We start from the raw sequence: 16,547 nt of genomic DNA, 5'->3' as shown, positions 1-16,547 counted from the left end.
AACTTGACACCCGGTCTTCGCTCGGGTGCACCCTGTGCATTATCTACCTGTAGTGTAGTGTGTATGGGCAAGCAAGGCTCCGGTCTTTGCTTGGGTGCACCCTGTGCATTATCTACCTGTAGTGTAGTGTGTAGGGGCAGGCATGGCTCCGGTTACTGGTTCTGTGTTCTATCAGCACATTCTTCAATGGAACATCTTTTTGTGAAATTTGAAAAGTTGAAGTCGATAAAATCCGTTTAATAAAACAAAATGTTGTTTTGATTAGAGGTCAGCCATTTTATGACGATGTGTCATTCCACCTATAAAAGTTTAAATCTTTAGAGTAAAAGGACTAAATAGATTTAACCTACAGTTCGACTCATAATTGAATAAGAAATGAGAAATTGCATCGTGTGATTGACTGAGGAGAGTGATTTTTTGTGGACTGCACGTGTTCTGTGAGCTTTATCTGCCCTTCTTCTTCAGTTAAACTTGTACCGAGGCTGTAGTCCGGGTGTAATCATCGCCTGCAGTAAAATGATGGCCTGGTCAGATTAACTTAGTAGAAATTGAAATACATTTTATTTCATTTTATTTTCAGTCATTTAGCCACATGTATATAATTATGTTCCATGTGATCATAATCATTGTATATATGTAGATCTACATGTATAAATTAAAGGAACTTGTATAAATCAAACATGTGCATGTACATGTATGCATGCCATTTAATTATATGCACAGTAAGATTTTCCACAACCAGTCTTTTGAGTGCCAGAAAATGTGAATCTCTGGGTAATTATATATTATGTACGCTAGACATAGAGAGGATAAAACATATCGGAAATTGAAAAGTAATTCTTGGCTGTACACAATATAATACAAGTACACAGTATACATAATTCGCCATTAAGACACCACACACACGCGTTTCTTCACTTTGATACTCGCCAGCTCCGCTTCGAACGCACCCCCGGTCTTCTCATTCACCACCTGCAGAAGTTGGACAAGATCCGTTTTGACCCGGAAGCAGATGATTTTTTCCGGGGTCGGACAATTCCGGCCACAATAAATTGCGAATTCCCGCATCTGTTTGCTGAAGCTGTACCGCCTGATGTCGGCGTAATACCAGGTGTAAATTGGCTCGGGTTCGGACGACTCGTGGGGAAGCGGCACCCTTGGGCGCAGAATTATAGACAAGTTTCCCAAAATGAGTTTATAGCGTCTTGTTAAATTGAGTTCTTTCACATCCGGGGTTTGAATGATTGTGACGTCAAAAGAATATTCTGAAAAAAAAAAGATTTTAAGAATTGCTCAACTTTGAAAACAACAACTTTTTATGCTGCCTGTAAATCACTATACATTGTACACGAGACGTATGTAACTTTTACAGATATGTAAGTACAGTACTAAAGACATTGTAGGTGAAATAACTTTTGTGTTAATCAATGGTAACTACTCGGACATTTCCGTAACTACAAAATTAATATAACTTTAACTTTTAATCGGTTACGGAAAAGGGCGACCGTGATCCGAATGTTGTGTAGTAAAAAATCACTGGTAATTCAAATTTGTAAGGACTGAATTATGGATTTAGAATAAATTACTAATAAAGAAATTACGTCACAGACGAGCTTGCAGCTACTATACCTAGCTCAAGTTCTATACGTAACAAATATATATTAGAAGTAATTGGCATGTTGATTTGAAATCTTTTGTTCTGAATAAGAACTGAATATGTTTAAGTCGCTTTACGCCGAGTTTTCATAATTTAATTGCAGCTTGGATCATGTGAAATAAATAAGGTTTCACTAATTAAACGCCAGACCTAATTTATATAAATGGGTAAAAATGACAAACCGTGAACGTACATGTAGGTCAAGGACGTTTATATACTGACCTTTTATTAGACCTTCATACGGGGCCACTTTCTTTTCCCGCGTTTGTGCAATCTCAGAAACCAGCTCGTATTCATGAGGACCAGCTTGAATAGCGTCCACAAATTCGTAACCCTTCGGGTTTTGAGGTCCAACAGCCCCCAACTCCTCATATCCGGAACTTTTAAGGGTTTCCGAATTTTGTGTTTCCGTGGCGACAGGGTCATTCAAAGTTGAGGCGTGTGACAGGAGTTCGTAGTCTGGAGGGATTGGTTTAGCCAATGAATACACGGGGTTTGAGGCAGAGGAGGCGCGGTTTTGATTTTCCAAGCCGTTTACCGGGTCTTCATACACCTCAAACTGAGCAGAATCTCCACCATTCGATGCATCCATTTTTGTTTTAAATCATTCTGCTATATTTTCAAATCCAGTTATAATTGGAAAACTAAATCTAATGCTTTTATCACATTACATTCACGATCATTCTTCAAGCATCCCTCAAACATGAAGTATGGTTTTATTTATAATGACGAAATTTGCAAACTCCATTGTTTTCCACACTATAGAAAGGAACATTATTGACGTAACATTTCATTTGGCTATCCATAACAGGTGGACGTAATACAGTTGATGAAACAAAATCCTCCAAAAATGTATGTAGAAAATTCCCAATTCATTTGATTACACATGCATATCAGCCGTATCATTCACTGACGGATGTCATAATTAATTGTTCGTAGAACCACTACTAGTTCCGCTGTCCGATGTTATGTCCGCTTGACTATATCCGGTTCTTGCGTAACATCGTCACCTTCAGTCGGATGTTGGCCGGACGTCTGCTGGACTTTGTGTGGTGACGTCACACTTCATATAGATACATAGTGCTAGTAGCCTTGTTGAACCAGGCTGTCTCCGTAAAGAAACAGCCGAGCGTCTGGTTGAACGAGACTATGATACAAAGTTATATATACGGTTAACAAAAAATTTAAAAAGGGGAAATTCAGGTATAGTCTGGCCCAAGATATTTATGCTGCACATTTGGACGATTTTTTATAAAAATACACTTACCTGTGAAAGAAGTGCAATTGAAATAGTTGAAAGGGATATTTTTCAAGATAATTTCATTGACACATTATCATCTTTCACTCGGAAAAATTCACAGGAACGAAAACAGATTCCTTACGGAGATTTATAATGGGGAATGTTTACATCTTTTCTCCATTCAGAATACACTCGGAATACATCGCGCAATTTTTCAACGTTATCATCCGGGCTTGCTGCAATACAAAATCTCCGTAGACATCACATTTTTTTAGCATTGTATTGAAACCTGATAAGCTAACAGGGGCGTTTCGACTGAGAAATCTTGGAAATTTTTCATACTTTTGAATGAACATCGTTTGAATCCTGAGGTATTTATAAATATCAAGCAATTAAGCCAAATGTGAATCCAGAATATCTTGGGACAGAGTATAGTAACAATTTTACTGCGTTTTTTGGGATGATTTTTTTGGACTGACAAAAAAATAAAGCCGTGCATGTCGTTACCAATTTTTGCAAACAACTTTTGAACGGCCAAACACAATGTGTATATATATACATAGAGTTATTGCTCAGTGAAGAATTATACAGAGTGTATTATTATACTTTCATGTTAATTAAATACTGAAATCTGATTGGTTCAGACGCAGTTGGTAATCCGTTCTATTACCCTCAGCGTTAGCAACACACTTGACAACGGGTAACACAACGCATTGTCACAGGCACTATTGATATATTGTACATATTAAGCAATCTTAAAAAAAAACTCGAATTGTTTTATTTCACATTACATATCTATTATTTTAAAGGAAGAGGCCTTATTTTGGTTATCTGAATGTACGAATTTAATAAACAACCTACGACGTATTTATTACACGTGCATTCCTTTTATTTATGTCATTTACGATTTCTTAAAATAATTTTTTTTTCTGATTTGTTGTTTTGCGCTGGCATATGTGCGTTGGTTGTTTGTAGTTTAGATTATCAGAAGTTTCTAGAATAAAAGGGTACAAATATCTGGTTAAAAGATTTACGACAAATTTGATTCGAATGCAAGAGCAGTCAGGTGGACTGGACTCTCAGGCACAGAGCAACACGCAATGCTAATCTTAACATGTCGATCAAAATATTTACACCCCGAAGTTAACGAAAACAATTGATATACTCTACATCCTGTTCCCCCTTGAGGGTCCCTAAGTGGTCAATATTATATCCCATCTCCTCCCTGGGAATAAATCCGCGGCTAGTTTATCTATGTAGACACCTTAATGAGAGAGAGAGAGAGAGAGAGAGAGAGAGAGAGAGAGAGAGAGAGAGAGAGAGAGAGAGAGAGAGCACGGTAATATGGCCTATATATTTATTGCGATCACTAGCTCACTGGGTTAGATCATATACACTAAGATTAACAAATCCCTAACGATTTATTGAACGATAGACAAGTCTGGTGAATTCAAGTTCTAGAACTTGCCAAGTCATCGGATTTTAGAACATTTAATTTTGAAATACTTATAAATATTAGGTATTTAAAGTTCCGTTTGCAACGCCTTTAAGAATAATTGTAGAAAACACGCGAGTTAAAATACGCCGGATCTCACTACTATACACGTGTATTCATAAAGTGCCACATTACACATTTAAAAAGAAAAATTAAACGGGAAAAACAACTCCGGTGTCGTGTGAATAGCGTATCGATCCACGTGTGTAGAGCACACTAGCTCACAGTGAAGGAGCAGCAGATTTCATCATCTTTTTCAATCCCACGTTTGTTGTTGTTATTTTGAACACGACCCTGGGCCGGTGAGCAGCAGACAACAGACGGTAGGCTGTTTATCTCTTATATAACGTTCTTTTTAATCCTATTCATTAACTTAAAATGTAGCCCTTTAAAATTTATACTAAATTACTGAAATAGATAGGATATATGTTTTACGTGTACAGTATATATACATTGTAAAAGGTATGGTTGCATTTACGCCTGAAGCACGGTTCATGTTTTATTTTTTTTAACAGCGTTAACGACATGAACTCAATATTGGTATATTTATATTCTAACACTTAAAATAACTTTTGGAAACATCTGTTGGCTTACATTGATGACATATAGGAAATAAACAATCAGACTTACATCTTACTGTCCGCAATATGGGGGTACTTAACAGCTTAATGCCAAACTCTACACTATATATGTATGCACATACATGAAATACCAGGGTGACAATTTTAGATATTTTATGTTGTGATTGAAGAATATAAAATACAATTTTTTTTCACGCCAATTTGATTGAAATATTATTGATTCAGGCTAACGCAGTTCAAAATTTATCTTTCGACCAGTGATTAGTAATAAGCTATACATTTTGTACATTAAAGCTACACATATATCGATTGACGTATGGGTGGAGTTGTCATATTCATGGGGTGGGGTGTGGGAAGGGTGAAAATACAAAAAAATACAAAATTAGGTGAAAATACAAAATTATCCACAATATTGGCTGTATCATACCGCGTCATAGACGGAATGCGATTTAAGGTAAGGGAGGGGATGGGTCAACTCAAAATCTTGGACCTTAACTTTGCTAAGCTGACTCATGTGGAAAATAACTTGAAAATTAAACGTCTCTACAGGATCTTTTTTTCCCTGGTGAAGTGTAACACCCCCTCCCCCCACCCCCACCCCGACGAATCCTCCCCATAAATTAATTAACTTTGCAATCAAGCCATAATATAAATAAAGTTTTTATTGGAATGTAATATGTGCTATTGGTCCATGATTTCATTAAGATTAATATGAATCACTGATAACTAGATATGTTAAAACAGGACGTACCTGGGTGACATTTTAAATGATATAGAGCATCATTTTTAATGTTTTGCTTTCTGTCAATTGATAAATGACATTGCATTTTTCACATACGTTATAAATATTGAATTTTTGCACACGACTTAAACTCAGATGTAAAAGCAGGTAAACAAATAATTAGGTATTTTTTTTTCTGTGATCTTTTATGAATTGATTAACACCAATTATGAATGGAAAATTAAATTAATACAAAGAGGTAAATAGAATTAAAATTTGGTCAAGTACATGCGGTATGATGCAATAGCTTTTTCTAAAATACAAAAGTACATGTAGAATACAGTTAATATTTCCAGTCATGCAGTTTACGTAAGTACGCATAGAAGTACTATATCTCGTCCACGATATCTGCACAATATATCGACTAAGAATTAATAAGAATCGATAAGCCTTTACATATCCTTCTAGATATTTCCCCGTGTTCAGCGGTTCATGTTATTTTTACTGTTCTGAGTGTATTGGATGCGTGTATTTATCCTGTTACATGTGGTGCACGCGCATGTGTGGGGGAGGGGGTAAATAAAAAACAAGTGAAAGTCACAAAAGCTGTTGACCCTGTGGTAATGAAGTAAGTAAATATATATTAATTTATTTATTATTATGACTTGCATGAGATAAATGCGCTGTTCTGAAGGGGGTGGGGGTAATTCACATAGGTAAGTTATCGAAAATAATCCTCCTCCTCTATCCCTTGAAAACAATTTCTGGATCCGCGCACGTCATATCTATAAGTGCAAGCTAAAATCTAAAGTTTACCTATAACATCCGTGTTATAAATATACCTAAATGTCACTGATTTAACAATAGATAAATATAGTATCAGTACTGAATACCCCCCCCCCCCCACGTCCTCTGGAAAACAATACCGTTCCATAGTCCGGTTTAGGCCATGTTTTCATTTTACAAATATGATAACATTAATTTTACTAAATCTGAATAGTCCGAGTCTGTTAAAAATGGTTTGAATTTTTGGAATTTTTCTTTGTAACGATACATCGCCTGATATAGGATCAATTTTGATGCACGATGACCTTGGTTTCCATTCTTGTTCATCCAGAAAATTTTCCATTCAAATATAATTACGTGTCATATATTATTACTGATCCAGAGAAACATTTAAGATAATTATTGGTTATCATCAGTATCACTTCATAAAGTACTTAAAAAAAACTATGAGAGTGAGTATTACCCGGCGATCAATTGTGTTGATTTTTTGTCATTTTAGGTGCGGATAAAAAAAATTGTCATGTTGTAAATTTTGAATTTACCGGGTGGCAGTTAATACAAAATTTACAACATGACAAAATTTTCAAAAGGGAGGGGTGTGTTTATGTGTGTGCGTGTTGGGGGGGGGGGGGGGGTAGAGCCTATTTATTGTGTAGTATGGATATAACTTATTTCATATTACGCAGACCTAACTCAAAATATGGCAGAAAAATGGGAAATGGGATCATAAAATGACAAAATCAATACGGTTAATGAGAGCTACTGCATCATTAAGTAAACATGGTGTTCCAACACATAATGTATAAGACATACATGTATGCATATAGATATAGAATAGTCAGCGAAAATTTTCAATCAAATGGTATTCAACGGAGCAAGAATAGTTTGTGTTGATTGCAGGGACAAGGACAAATACATGAAACGTTCTCAGGTTCAAACAATTTGTCATTCCCATGCAACTTTTTAATATGCTGTTGTTGAAATAATTTTTTTGTTCATTTCCTTCAAGGCAGCATAGAAGAAAATACAATGGAGATGGAAAGAGCTATCGAAAATCGTGGATGCTGCCTCGTCCGGAAGTTCCGCAAGTCCTTGCGACGCCATCTGTTATTCATTCTGACTCTCTCGGCTGTCATCGTTGGGTTTACATTGGGCTTTTTATTGCGTCTGGCCGAACCGTCACCTGATGCACTGCTATGGCTGGGTAAGTGTGAACACAGTTATGGATAATTCTTTTTTGATGACCCAATGTTTGAAGACAGTAGATATGCATATTTTTTTATTCAGACGACCCACTGCTTCGATTATTAAACCTGAGTGACCTTGACCCTTGCATTGATTAAACTTTGATCTTCATTTTCACTGTATTTGATATATTTTGATTATTGTTTGGTATTAGATATAAATCAATCTTGAAAATGAAATAAGTATAAACAAATTAATTAAACAAATTATACGTCATATGTTTGCGAATAAATCCACAAAATGTTTTTTTTTACCAATGTTAATTTAGTAAAAGGAATGTTGTTTTCGTTTTACAGGTATGCCTGGGGAGCTATTTTTACGTTTGTTGAAAATGATGATCATTCCTTTGTTAGTGTGCAGTGTCATACACAGTGAGTGATACACCAGGTGTCATAACGGGTCAGCTGTTCACAGATGTTTTTATATCTAATGTTTTAACAGTGAAAGGCTATCTACTAAACAGATAAAAATAAAACTCTTTCCGTTAGCATTCTCGTAACTCTTCTTTTCATTTTAATTGTCTTTTTAGGCACAGCGTCTTTGGACCCCAAGTCTAACGGAAAGATCAGCATTGTGGCCTTCGCCTACATAATGCTTACAAACATATTGGGTTGTCTAATAGCAATAGCGCTGTTCTACGCCATCAAGCCAGGTATATAACGTCATCTAAATCCGAGCACTATATTTTTAACTTTGAAATCTAGAAAGCAATTGTTTGCTTCGATTAGTGTTTGTTATCAAATCTTTTCATTTAATAATGATAATGATGATAAATTATAAAGACTGTTTCTCCATACGATTCGTACTTGATTTTGCAGGTAGTGAAAGTCCCCTAGTTGAAGGCAAAACAAACGTATACGAGGCCGTCCCACAGGATATATTTGCAGATTTACTCAGGTAAAAACATATATATGTAATTATAATTAATGAACAATCAAGCATTTATAGAAGAAAAATATGAAGATGTTACTCAGAAAACAGCAAAAAAGTTTGATATTTTTCCCCATAAAGGAAATACTAGTATAGCAATTGTCAGCGTAGTCCATTGCAGTTTTATTTAAAAAAAAAAAAAACAATCCGGAATGTGTTATTTGTCAGAAAATTTTAAATAATTTTGCTTTTTCTTTTTCAATACAGAAACATAATTCCAGATAATATGGTGGAGGCAACATTTCAACAGACACAAACAAAATATTCCCATGAAATGGTAGAGCAATTTCAATTGGTTGATAATTCAACCCGAAAGAACATATCATCCAATCAAAATTCAACAATTCAAATGGTTCAGAAACTTGTGAAATCAGTAGGGAAAACAGATGGACCTAATATACTTGGTAAGTTCAACTTAATATTTTCTTACTATGATAAATCGATAGAACGTTGTCCGGTATTCAAAACTATATTATGATATTAGAAAGTATTATACAAGCAGCTTGCACCGGGCATTCAAATTATGCGTGTTGCTAAAACGCGGAACGGAAAACGGAAAAGAAACCGGAACGGAAATCGGAGAAATACTTTGACGTTTATCGCTTAAATATTGTATATATTGAATACAAACTTTTACTATGTAACATTTATTAATATTTTATAAATGTTTATTATTTATAGGTTGATTAATTATTTGATATCATTCTTACGATTATCTATCAACTAAATCATTGCATTCAATTTGCTGTAAAAAGTGCGAAACGGAAAAATGAAATGTACACACTTTGTGATTAATGGTTGAAGGGTTTGGTTGTGTTTTAAGTGACCTCGAAACTTGCTTGGGATTTTATACTTATTTAAAAAATTCGAACATGATGTACCATCATCCACATTAAATTTTTAGTGATCCATACTATTTTTAAAAATTATTAATAGAATTATGGATATAAAAAACATGACCGACGAACAACATCTACTATCATTGTTACGAGGTTTTGCTGCAACATCTGTTTGCTAACCTTTTCGTCCGCAATTTTGAAGATTATTTGTCGAAAACAGAATCATTTCATTGGATTCCTAACGCTCTAGATGTCCTACAAAGTCTCAATAGAAGTCTTCTAATATTGGCGTTTGTTTACCTACGTGATTGTACATTCCTGCAACTAAATCCAAATATAGAGCTCGATATGTTGTTTAGTTTGATAAACTGGGACTAGTGGTCAAAGCATATAATGTTAATTGTGAGAAAAATCATACATTTTTTTACACGTTAAGATGGATAACAGTTTAACAATATTAAAATATTACAAATAGTATATCGTTTTTAGTTTGTTTAATACATCTATCAAGTAAATAACATTACAATGTATATATATCATTTTCCCTATTCCTTTCCGTTCCGCTCTCCGTTCCGTTTTCCGTTTCCTGTTTAAGCAACACCCTTCAAATTATGTGTTACTGTAAATAATTGAATAATTATAATACGAGGGTAATTCTTAATTGTTTGAAGGTCTTATCGTTGCCTGTATGTTTTTGGGAACGGCTGCCGGAAAAATGGGAAAGAAAGCCAAACCATTCCTGGACTTCTTTGCCGTTAGCACCGAGGTGGTATTACAGGTGCTCCGATGGTTTCTTTGGTAAGGACATCGACAATGTGAATTCATTCTGTACAGATTCGTAATCTGTTTAAACACGCAGCTTTTAACACACGTTCAGTCTTTTAGAAGTTGCACAGTGTAACTATGATAGTTCATATCTTGAATATTTAACTCACTTAGGATGACACCGGTGGGTATATCAAGTCTGATCGCAGCCTCCATAGCAGGTACCCGTGACGTCACAGGCACCTTCTCCAGTCTTGGTCTGTTCGTTTTGACTGTGACCCTAGGGATCGTTCTTCATCAAGCGCTGTTTCTCCCCCTCATCTTTTTTCTCACCACTAGGAGAAACCCGTATACTTACTTTTTAAGTATAGGCCGTGCCTGGCTTATAGGATTTGCCGCCACTAGCACGTAAGTTTGACAATTCGCTTTTCTTAAAATAACCCAGATATAAATAAAAGATATCCGAATATTCGAGATTTTGAGGGTAAAATATTTAAAAAAAAAAAATAAGTAGTTGGGACTTACAAATCACTTCGACATATCCGTATTGTACTCGACATATCAGTGTTCGAGATATCGAAGTCTAACTGTAGTATACATAGTATACATGTATGTAATTACTAATGACGTATTTGTTTAACAGAGCTGTAGCCATTCCTGAAATGTTAAACGCTTGCGAGAACAAGAATCACATCGACAAGAGGGTCAGTCGATTTGTCATCCCTTTCTGTGTGACGCTTAACGCTGATGGCAGCGCCCTCTTTATTACAGCGGCGGCCATGTTTATCGCCAACATTTCCGGTCACCCGTTGACGTTTGGAGAAGTCGCCATTATCGGGTGAGTTCTGTTATATATTTAAAATACAAGGTTCAGATATTACTTTTCCCGCTCTCTGTTCAAGTAGATTTAATACAATGCATTACATGTACTCTCATAAAAATGCTAGTAGTATACCCTATTACTGACATGATGTCCTTTCCACTGTAAATGTAGTTTACATTACTGTCTATCTGTAATTCTACTTTATTTATTTTGTTACAGTTCACTCTACTGTATTTGCTTACAGCTTGCGTTACTGGTTTTTGTTTACAGCTTACGTTACCGGATTTTTGTTTACAGTTTACGATAACGTCTTTAGTCACGGTTTATATTATTTTCATTGTTTACAGTTTACTGACAGCCATTGCCAGCCTTGCCCTGCCATCTGTCCCTAGCTCAAGTATCGTCACCCTCATCATGGTCCTGTCCTCAATGAATGTCCCCGTACATGCTGTGTCCCTACTGTTTGCTGTTGAGTGGTTCTTGTAAGTATATTATAATTATCTACTGTTGAATTTTAGTACATTCGTCATTATGGTTGATAATCATGCGAGTTTTGGCACTCAAATATTATTTTAAATATGATTTAACCATACATAATAGAATACGATTTTAATAACCTTTACCTAGTTATTGTATTTGGTTTATTTATCCCGTTTTTATAGTATGTTTTAATGATCAACGCATTTTGTCGTAGATATTTTATTTTTAATTTTAGCTCATAATTTTTCATTATTTTTGTTCTTGCTTTAACCTTACGCACATTTTTATTTTATTCATAAAATAAGAAAGAAATGTCAAGATACAGAGCAATGACAGACATTTCATATTTCATTTCAGGGATCGAATTAGAACAACTTCCAATGTCTTAAGCCATACTCACTGCGCGGCCATCACGCATCATTTTAACCGACAGGGTCCAGGAAAAACGGAAGAACCGGAAATGATTGAGGAGGAAGTAGAACTTATAGTACATTCACCAGATGCGTACAACTCTTAATCTTCCGGATTGTGCAATATAAATTACAACAAATTACTGCCAAACAGCTTGTAAAACTAGGCATTGAATCTCAGTTATGTCATATATCATAATGTTGTGAAGAGTTATTTTTCGAAGAAAAAAAGATCATTTATTTATCTATTATTTTGTTTAAAAATATATAAGATCTTTATATTCACTGCTTTTTGTGATTATGAGCTTTTTACAAAAGGAGTTATTGTCTCTTTGTACAAGAAACCTCAAGTATGTTATACATACTACTGACGTTATATGTTGAACCGTTGTGATTGGTACTGTTGAATAAAATTCTATTTATTTTGCTAAAATATTGTAAAATTGAAAATCTGTTGGAATTTTATGAAACACGTGCTAGATGTCTCTTATCGCTAGTGCTGTTATACCAGCCATTGTATCCAGGGAAAGGCATACTCAAAGGTTTGAGAATTGGGCGGTTGTATGAAGATGACTCTCAATCTCGTGAAGTACACATGTACATGTACAAGCTGCTATATGCCATCGATATATTGTAGTGTGTACACTCTCATAACTGCTCAGAGTATACATTTTATCATATAAATTTATTTGGCTAAATGTTGAAAAAAAACCTGAACTTTATTTATTTTACAACGATTGATAAATAAAGTTCAGTTTTTTTTTTGTCATGTGTATTACAGTATCGTTATAACTCAAAAACAAATTCTCTGATTACTAAGTGTATCAGACAACAAGAAAGACATCCATGATATCGATGCTCTCAATAAGAATTAAAAGAATGGGGTTTTTTGTTTGCAATAGGAAGGAATCTGACAAAAATTCTCAGTGATGGGAACGTATTCTTGAATTTTCGATTCTTACATCTTATTATAGACTACAAACGGGAATTTCATAGAGCGTTGGTAAGTCAATGAAGCGTGCAATGCTGATTAAATTTACGTAGCATTCTTTAATCGATTTGTCATTTCTAGAATAACAGCTATACCATTTTCGTGCTTACAGATAACAGGTGTTGTAAGAAAGAACGAAATGATAAGTTTTTTGACATTTTTGAACACATTTATTTAGACTGATTCATAAATTAGTCAACTAGTGCAAAGAGTCTACAACAAATGCCTGCATGTATAATACTAGCGATCCATTCTCTGACAGGGTCTTCATGTAATACTAGCGATCCATACAGTCTCTGACAGGGTCTGCATTAAACACTGCATCGGCTATTCTTCATTACTAGACGACATCTGGACGTAGCCATCTTCTTTGGTATTTCAAGGTTTTCGAAAATCCCATTTTGTCGTTATTCGTCATGTGCGGGATATTTTGACTACATGAAGTTTGGAGTCCATCGGGATTTGTCCTGTTTCTCTTTCGTGGGAAACACGTCTCGGGCTCATTCCTAATCGCCAGGGATTAGACGACGACTTCATGTTCCATTTTCAGACAAAGTTCTCGTGGTTGAACATTTGCTTTTTCCTTGATTCCAGTCGAGTTAATCGTTCCGACATCTGAAAGAAAGAAAAACTCATTTGAAAATTTTACGTTCTTTAAATAATTATTTCAGTCTTTGAATTTAAGGCAATTAAAAGAAGCACGGTATCCAAGTGAAATAAAAGTTAAAAGCTATGGAATATTTAACAAGGTTATGCATGTACACAGGATTTTAAGTGCTATTAATTCCTATAGGCTGAATTCTGTTTCAAATTCGCTTATGTTGAGTTTTACCTTTTGAGCGATTTTCTGGGCGATGGTTTGACCTTGAAGTCTCTGAGCGGTGTCAAGGACGGTGTAGATGGCGCAGGTAGAAGTACACGAGTCTAGGAACTTCCTACAGATTTCCATCAGATCCGGCAGATCGTAGCGATGAGCAGCACACATCAGCTCTACAACAGATAAAGGAAAGATCATAAGTATTTTGTTTGACATAAAATAAGTTCTTATATTTTTTATTTCTCAGAGAGAGAGAGAGAGAGAGAGAGAGAGAGAGAGAGAGAGAGAGAGAGAGAGAGAGAGAGAAAATTGAATCGAACCTGTCAAGTCATATGGCTTGATGTCTACTCGTCCTGTATGGATGTAGTGCACGAGTTTTTTAAAGATGGACACGCTCACTTCCGGTATGTGGACCGTTGGTTTGGGGGTTTGTCCGATGTGTTTCTTACTAGACTTTTTCTTTTTAGAGAAGTGGGATGATTCTTTCACTGCCTTCAAGATCAGTTGATAGAATACCCTGTCAAAGAAAAAAAATCAGTTTTAAAATTTATTTTTCATAAACTTAGTCATTCATAAACTAAGTCAAACCTCTTGAATTTCTTGTTTCATGTAGTCTTTTTGGAATAAAACAAATTATGACAGTTTTCGGCCTAAATATGTATAACTCAATGTATATTGATTATAATCAATTTTGAAACTGATATAAAAGAGATCTATAATGAAAAAAAATGGACATACCTGCTTCGTGTAGACATGATGGATTTGACACCGTGGACGGGAGTCAAGGTGCTGCCAACCAAAAACGTGACGTCACAGAGGTCAGGCATATCCATGACAACGGTCAGAGCCTCGCTCACAGCCTCGGCATTTACATATTTCACGGAATCAGCATCGTCCTCGCTTTCAGAATCGGAGGAATCAGACCAAGCTTCCTCATTAAGCCACGCCCCTCTCTGTTTCCACGCCCCCTCTTCGTCCTCGCTTTCTGATTCGCTGATGCAGGAGTCTACGTCACTGATTTCAGAATCACTGTCGGAGTCGTCATTGCTTCTCCATGGTGACCATTGAAGGAAGTTCTTTCGTCGGTTGCTCTTTAAGTTTGTGTCCGAGTTGGAATCGTATCCGGACGAGAATCCTGTTAAATCAGACAAATCATTATTTGTTAAAGACAAGTAAAAAATGGGTCTATGAGCGATGTATGGAAAGTACTTGTTCGTCAATTGAGAATTAATCAAACTCATATACTAAGTCTCTCTGGAAGTAAAGGAAAAATGAGTTTAAGATTTTGCTTTTTTTGTTTAAAAAATCAAACAAGCTATATAAATTCATTACAGATGGTTCATTGAGTAAGAAGGCATGTCAAAAAAAATTTGTTGTTGTTGCAAGAACACCTGTGCATCAAGTTTGTCGCATAAAGACTTCGATTCTAACTGACACATTTCAATGACTATAAAATACGTATATTAACTACATGTATATAATATAATTTTTCCGTTGTTGGATTTTTTTTTTTGCATTTTTGTACGAGCATTATAGCATTGGTAATACCGAAATGTATTATTTTTTTAAATTTTATATCAGAGAGGCGTATTAGTTTCTTCTAAATATGGCTGGTGATTTATACAAATATAAGATGCAACTGATTTTATATTAATACATGACAACTAAATGGATTGCATAAATTATCTAAGGAATTTATTTTACTCTTTTAAGTTATACATGAAACTTTTTAAGTTAATAACCAAATGGGTGGGTAGATAGAACGAAGAAACCCATTTTATATTAAACACGTACCTTCAGGGGTTGTCTCTCTTTCCCCGCCCCTGTTGGAGCCCAGAAGACAAGTGGTGGATCCAAAATCTGTCATCTCCATACCTCTGAACGTATTCCAAATACTGTAGCTAAAGTGTGAATGTTAGGATGAATAATGGAATATTTCAAACACCCACGAGACTTTTATACCCTAGTCAGCGATGACAGAAGTTCGTTCACCCCGCTTGGCACGCTGACCACCGACCGTGACAGGTGTGACCGTTAAATCGGTGGTCAGCGTTGGGGGTTGACAAGCGAAGACGATTGGTTAATTGGTGGCAGAATATATAATTATCCTAATTAAGCAGTGTTGGTACAAATGGAATGATTGATTAGTTGTCGAATGTGACAGATATGTAGATGGTGTTTTATTTTTTAGTACAAAGTCTTGTAAACTGACCCTCCTCACAAACACCCACCCACCCTCACGTAAATTTTGCCACATACTAATGTATGCAAAACGGTTTGCTTAGACAACACAATAGAAAAGTTCTGGGGGCAAAATACCGTACACCAGGGCCATATTTATTACATAAATTCTAAAGAATTCATTGTCAGAGAGAGAGAGAGAGAGAGAGAGAGAGAGAGAGAGAGAGAGAGAATGGGGAGAACGGAAAAAAAATGTTGGGGAAAAAATTAGTTGTAACAGCAGGAAGGCGTTATAAACAAAAACATATTTTTTAGATACAAACGACAGATTAAATATGATGGGACTGTTTTATCGTTCATCAGTGCATTGGATGTTGTATTATCAACGTTTACTTTTTAAGCCTCATTAGAATTAAACTTTTTTACCAAAAAACCCTCTGATCGTAGTTTTAACAGGGCTTCATTATAATGGTTTATGTATACAAATTGGTATGGTAATTTAGCAAGGTATTGCATAATATAAAGCTGAAATGCACACTTTTTTTTACAAACCAACCGTTGAATATTATAAAAAATTAAAACGATA

General features: G+C 35.4%; 3 protein-coding genes across 5 annotated transcripts; 1 reads left to right on the top strand and 2 right to left on the bottom strand.

The window, feature by feature from the left end:
* Positions 1 to 554: 554 nt before the first annotated feature.
* Positions 555 to 5,081, bottom strand: LOC128180186 (uncharacterized). Of its 2 annotated transcripts, none has more exons than XM_052848077.1 (3): positions 5,023 to 5,081; positions 1,880 to 2,804; positions 555 to 1,265 (listed from the first exon to the last, which is right to left on the bottom strand). In XM_052848077.1, the coding sequence occupies exons 2-3, from the start codon at positions 2,247 to 2,249 to the stop codon at positions 889 to 891; spliced, it is 747 nt and encodes a 248-aa protein (XP_052704037.1). In that variant the 5' UTR covers positions 2,250 to 2,804; positions 5,023 to 5,081; the 3' UTR covers positions 555 to 888. The 2 variants fall into 2 exon arrangements, with proteins under 2 accessions (XP_052704037.1, XP_052704038.1); XM_052848078.1 differs by having other exon boundaries at positions 1,880 to 2,720; positions 5,023 to 5,074.
* LOC128180177 (excitatory amino acid transporter-like) lies at positions 4,446 to 12,412 on the top strand. 2 transcript variants are annotated; one of them, XM_052848068.1, is made up of 11 exons: positions 4,446 to 4,715; positions 7,494 to 7,684; positions 8,022 to 8,096; positions 8,255 to 8,377; positions 8,544 to 8,622; positions 8,863 to 9,059; positions 10,166 to 10,292; positions 10,434 to 10,667; positions 10,903 to 11,097; positions 11,430 to 11,564; positions 11,920 to 12,412. In XM_052848068.1, exons 2-11 carry the CDS (start codon positions 7,510 to 7,512, stop codon positions 12,077 to 12,079), a joined length of 1,500 nt encoding a protein of 499 aa, XP_052704028.1. In that variant the 5' UTR covers positions 4,446 to 4,715; positions 7,494 to 7,509; the 3' UTR covers positions 12,080 to 12,412. The 2 variants fall into 2 exon arrangements, with proteins under 2 accessions (XP_052704028.1, XP_052704026.1); XM_052848066.1 differs by having other exon boundaries at positions 7,490 to 7,684.
* Positions 12,413 to 13,167: 755 nt separating this feature from the next.
* On the bottom strand, positions 13,168 to 15,784 carry LOC128180185 (serine-enriched protein-like). The gene is made up of 5 exons (XM_052848076.1): positions 15,575 to 15,784; positions 14,519 to 14,915; positions 14,101 to 14,297; positions 13,796 to 13,953; positions 13,168 to 13,578 (listed from the first exon to the last, which is right to left on the bottom strand). Exons 1-5 carry the CDS (start codon positions 15,651 to 15,653, stop codon positions 13,510 to 13,512), a joined length of 900 nt encoding a protein of 299 aa, XP_052704036.1. The 5' UTR covers positions 15,654 to 15,784; the 3' UTR covers positions 13,168 to 13,509.
* Between the last annotated feature and the right edge of the window lie 763 nt (positions 15,785 to 16,547).

This window comes from Crassostrea angulata, chromosome 4, assembly GCF_025612915.1.
Source record: "Crassostrea angulata isolate pt1a10 chromosome 4, ASM2561291v2, whole genome shotgun sequence".
Classification (NCBI taxonomy): Eukaryota; Metazoa; Mollusca; class Bivalvia; order Ostreida; family Ostreidae; genus Magallana; species Magallana angulata.
This window is presented reverse-complemented; position numbering and strand designations above follow the sequence as displayed.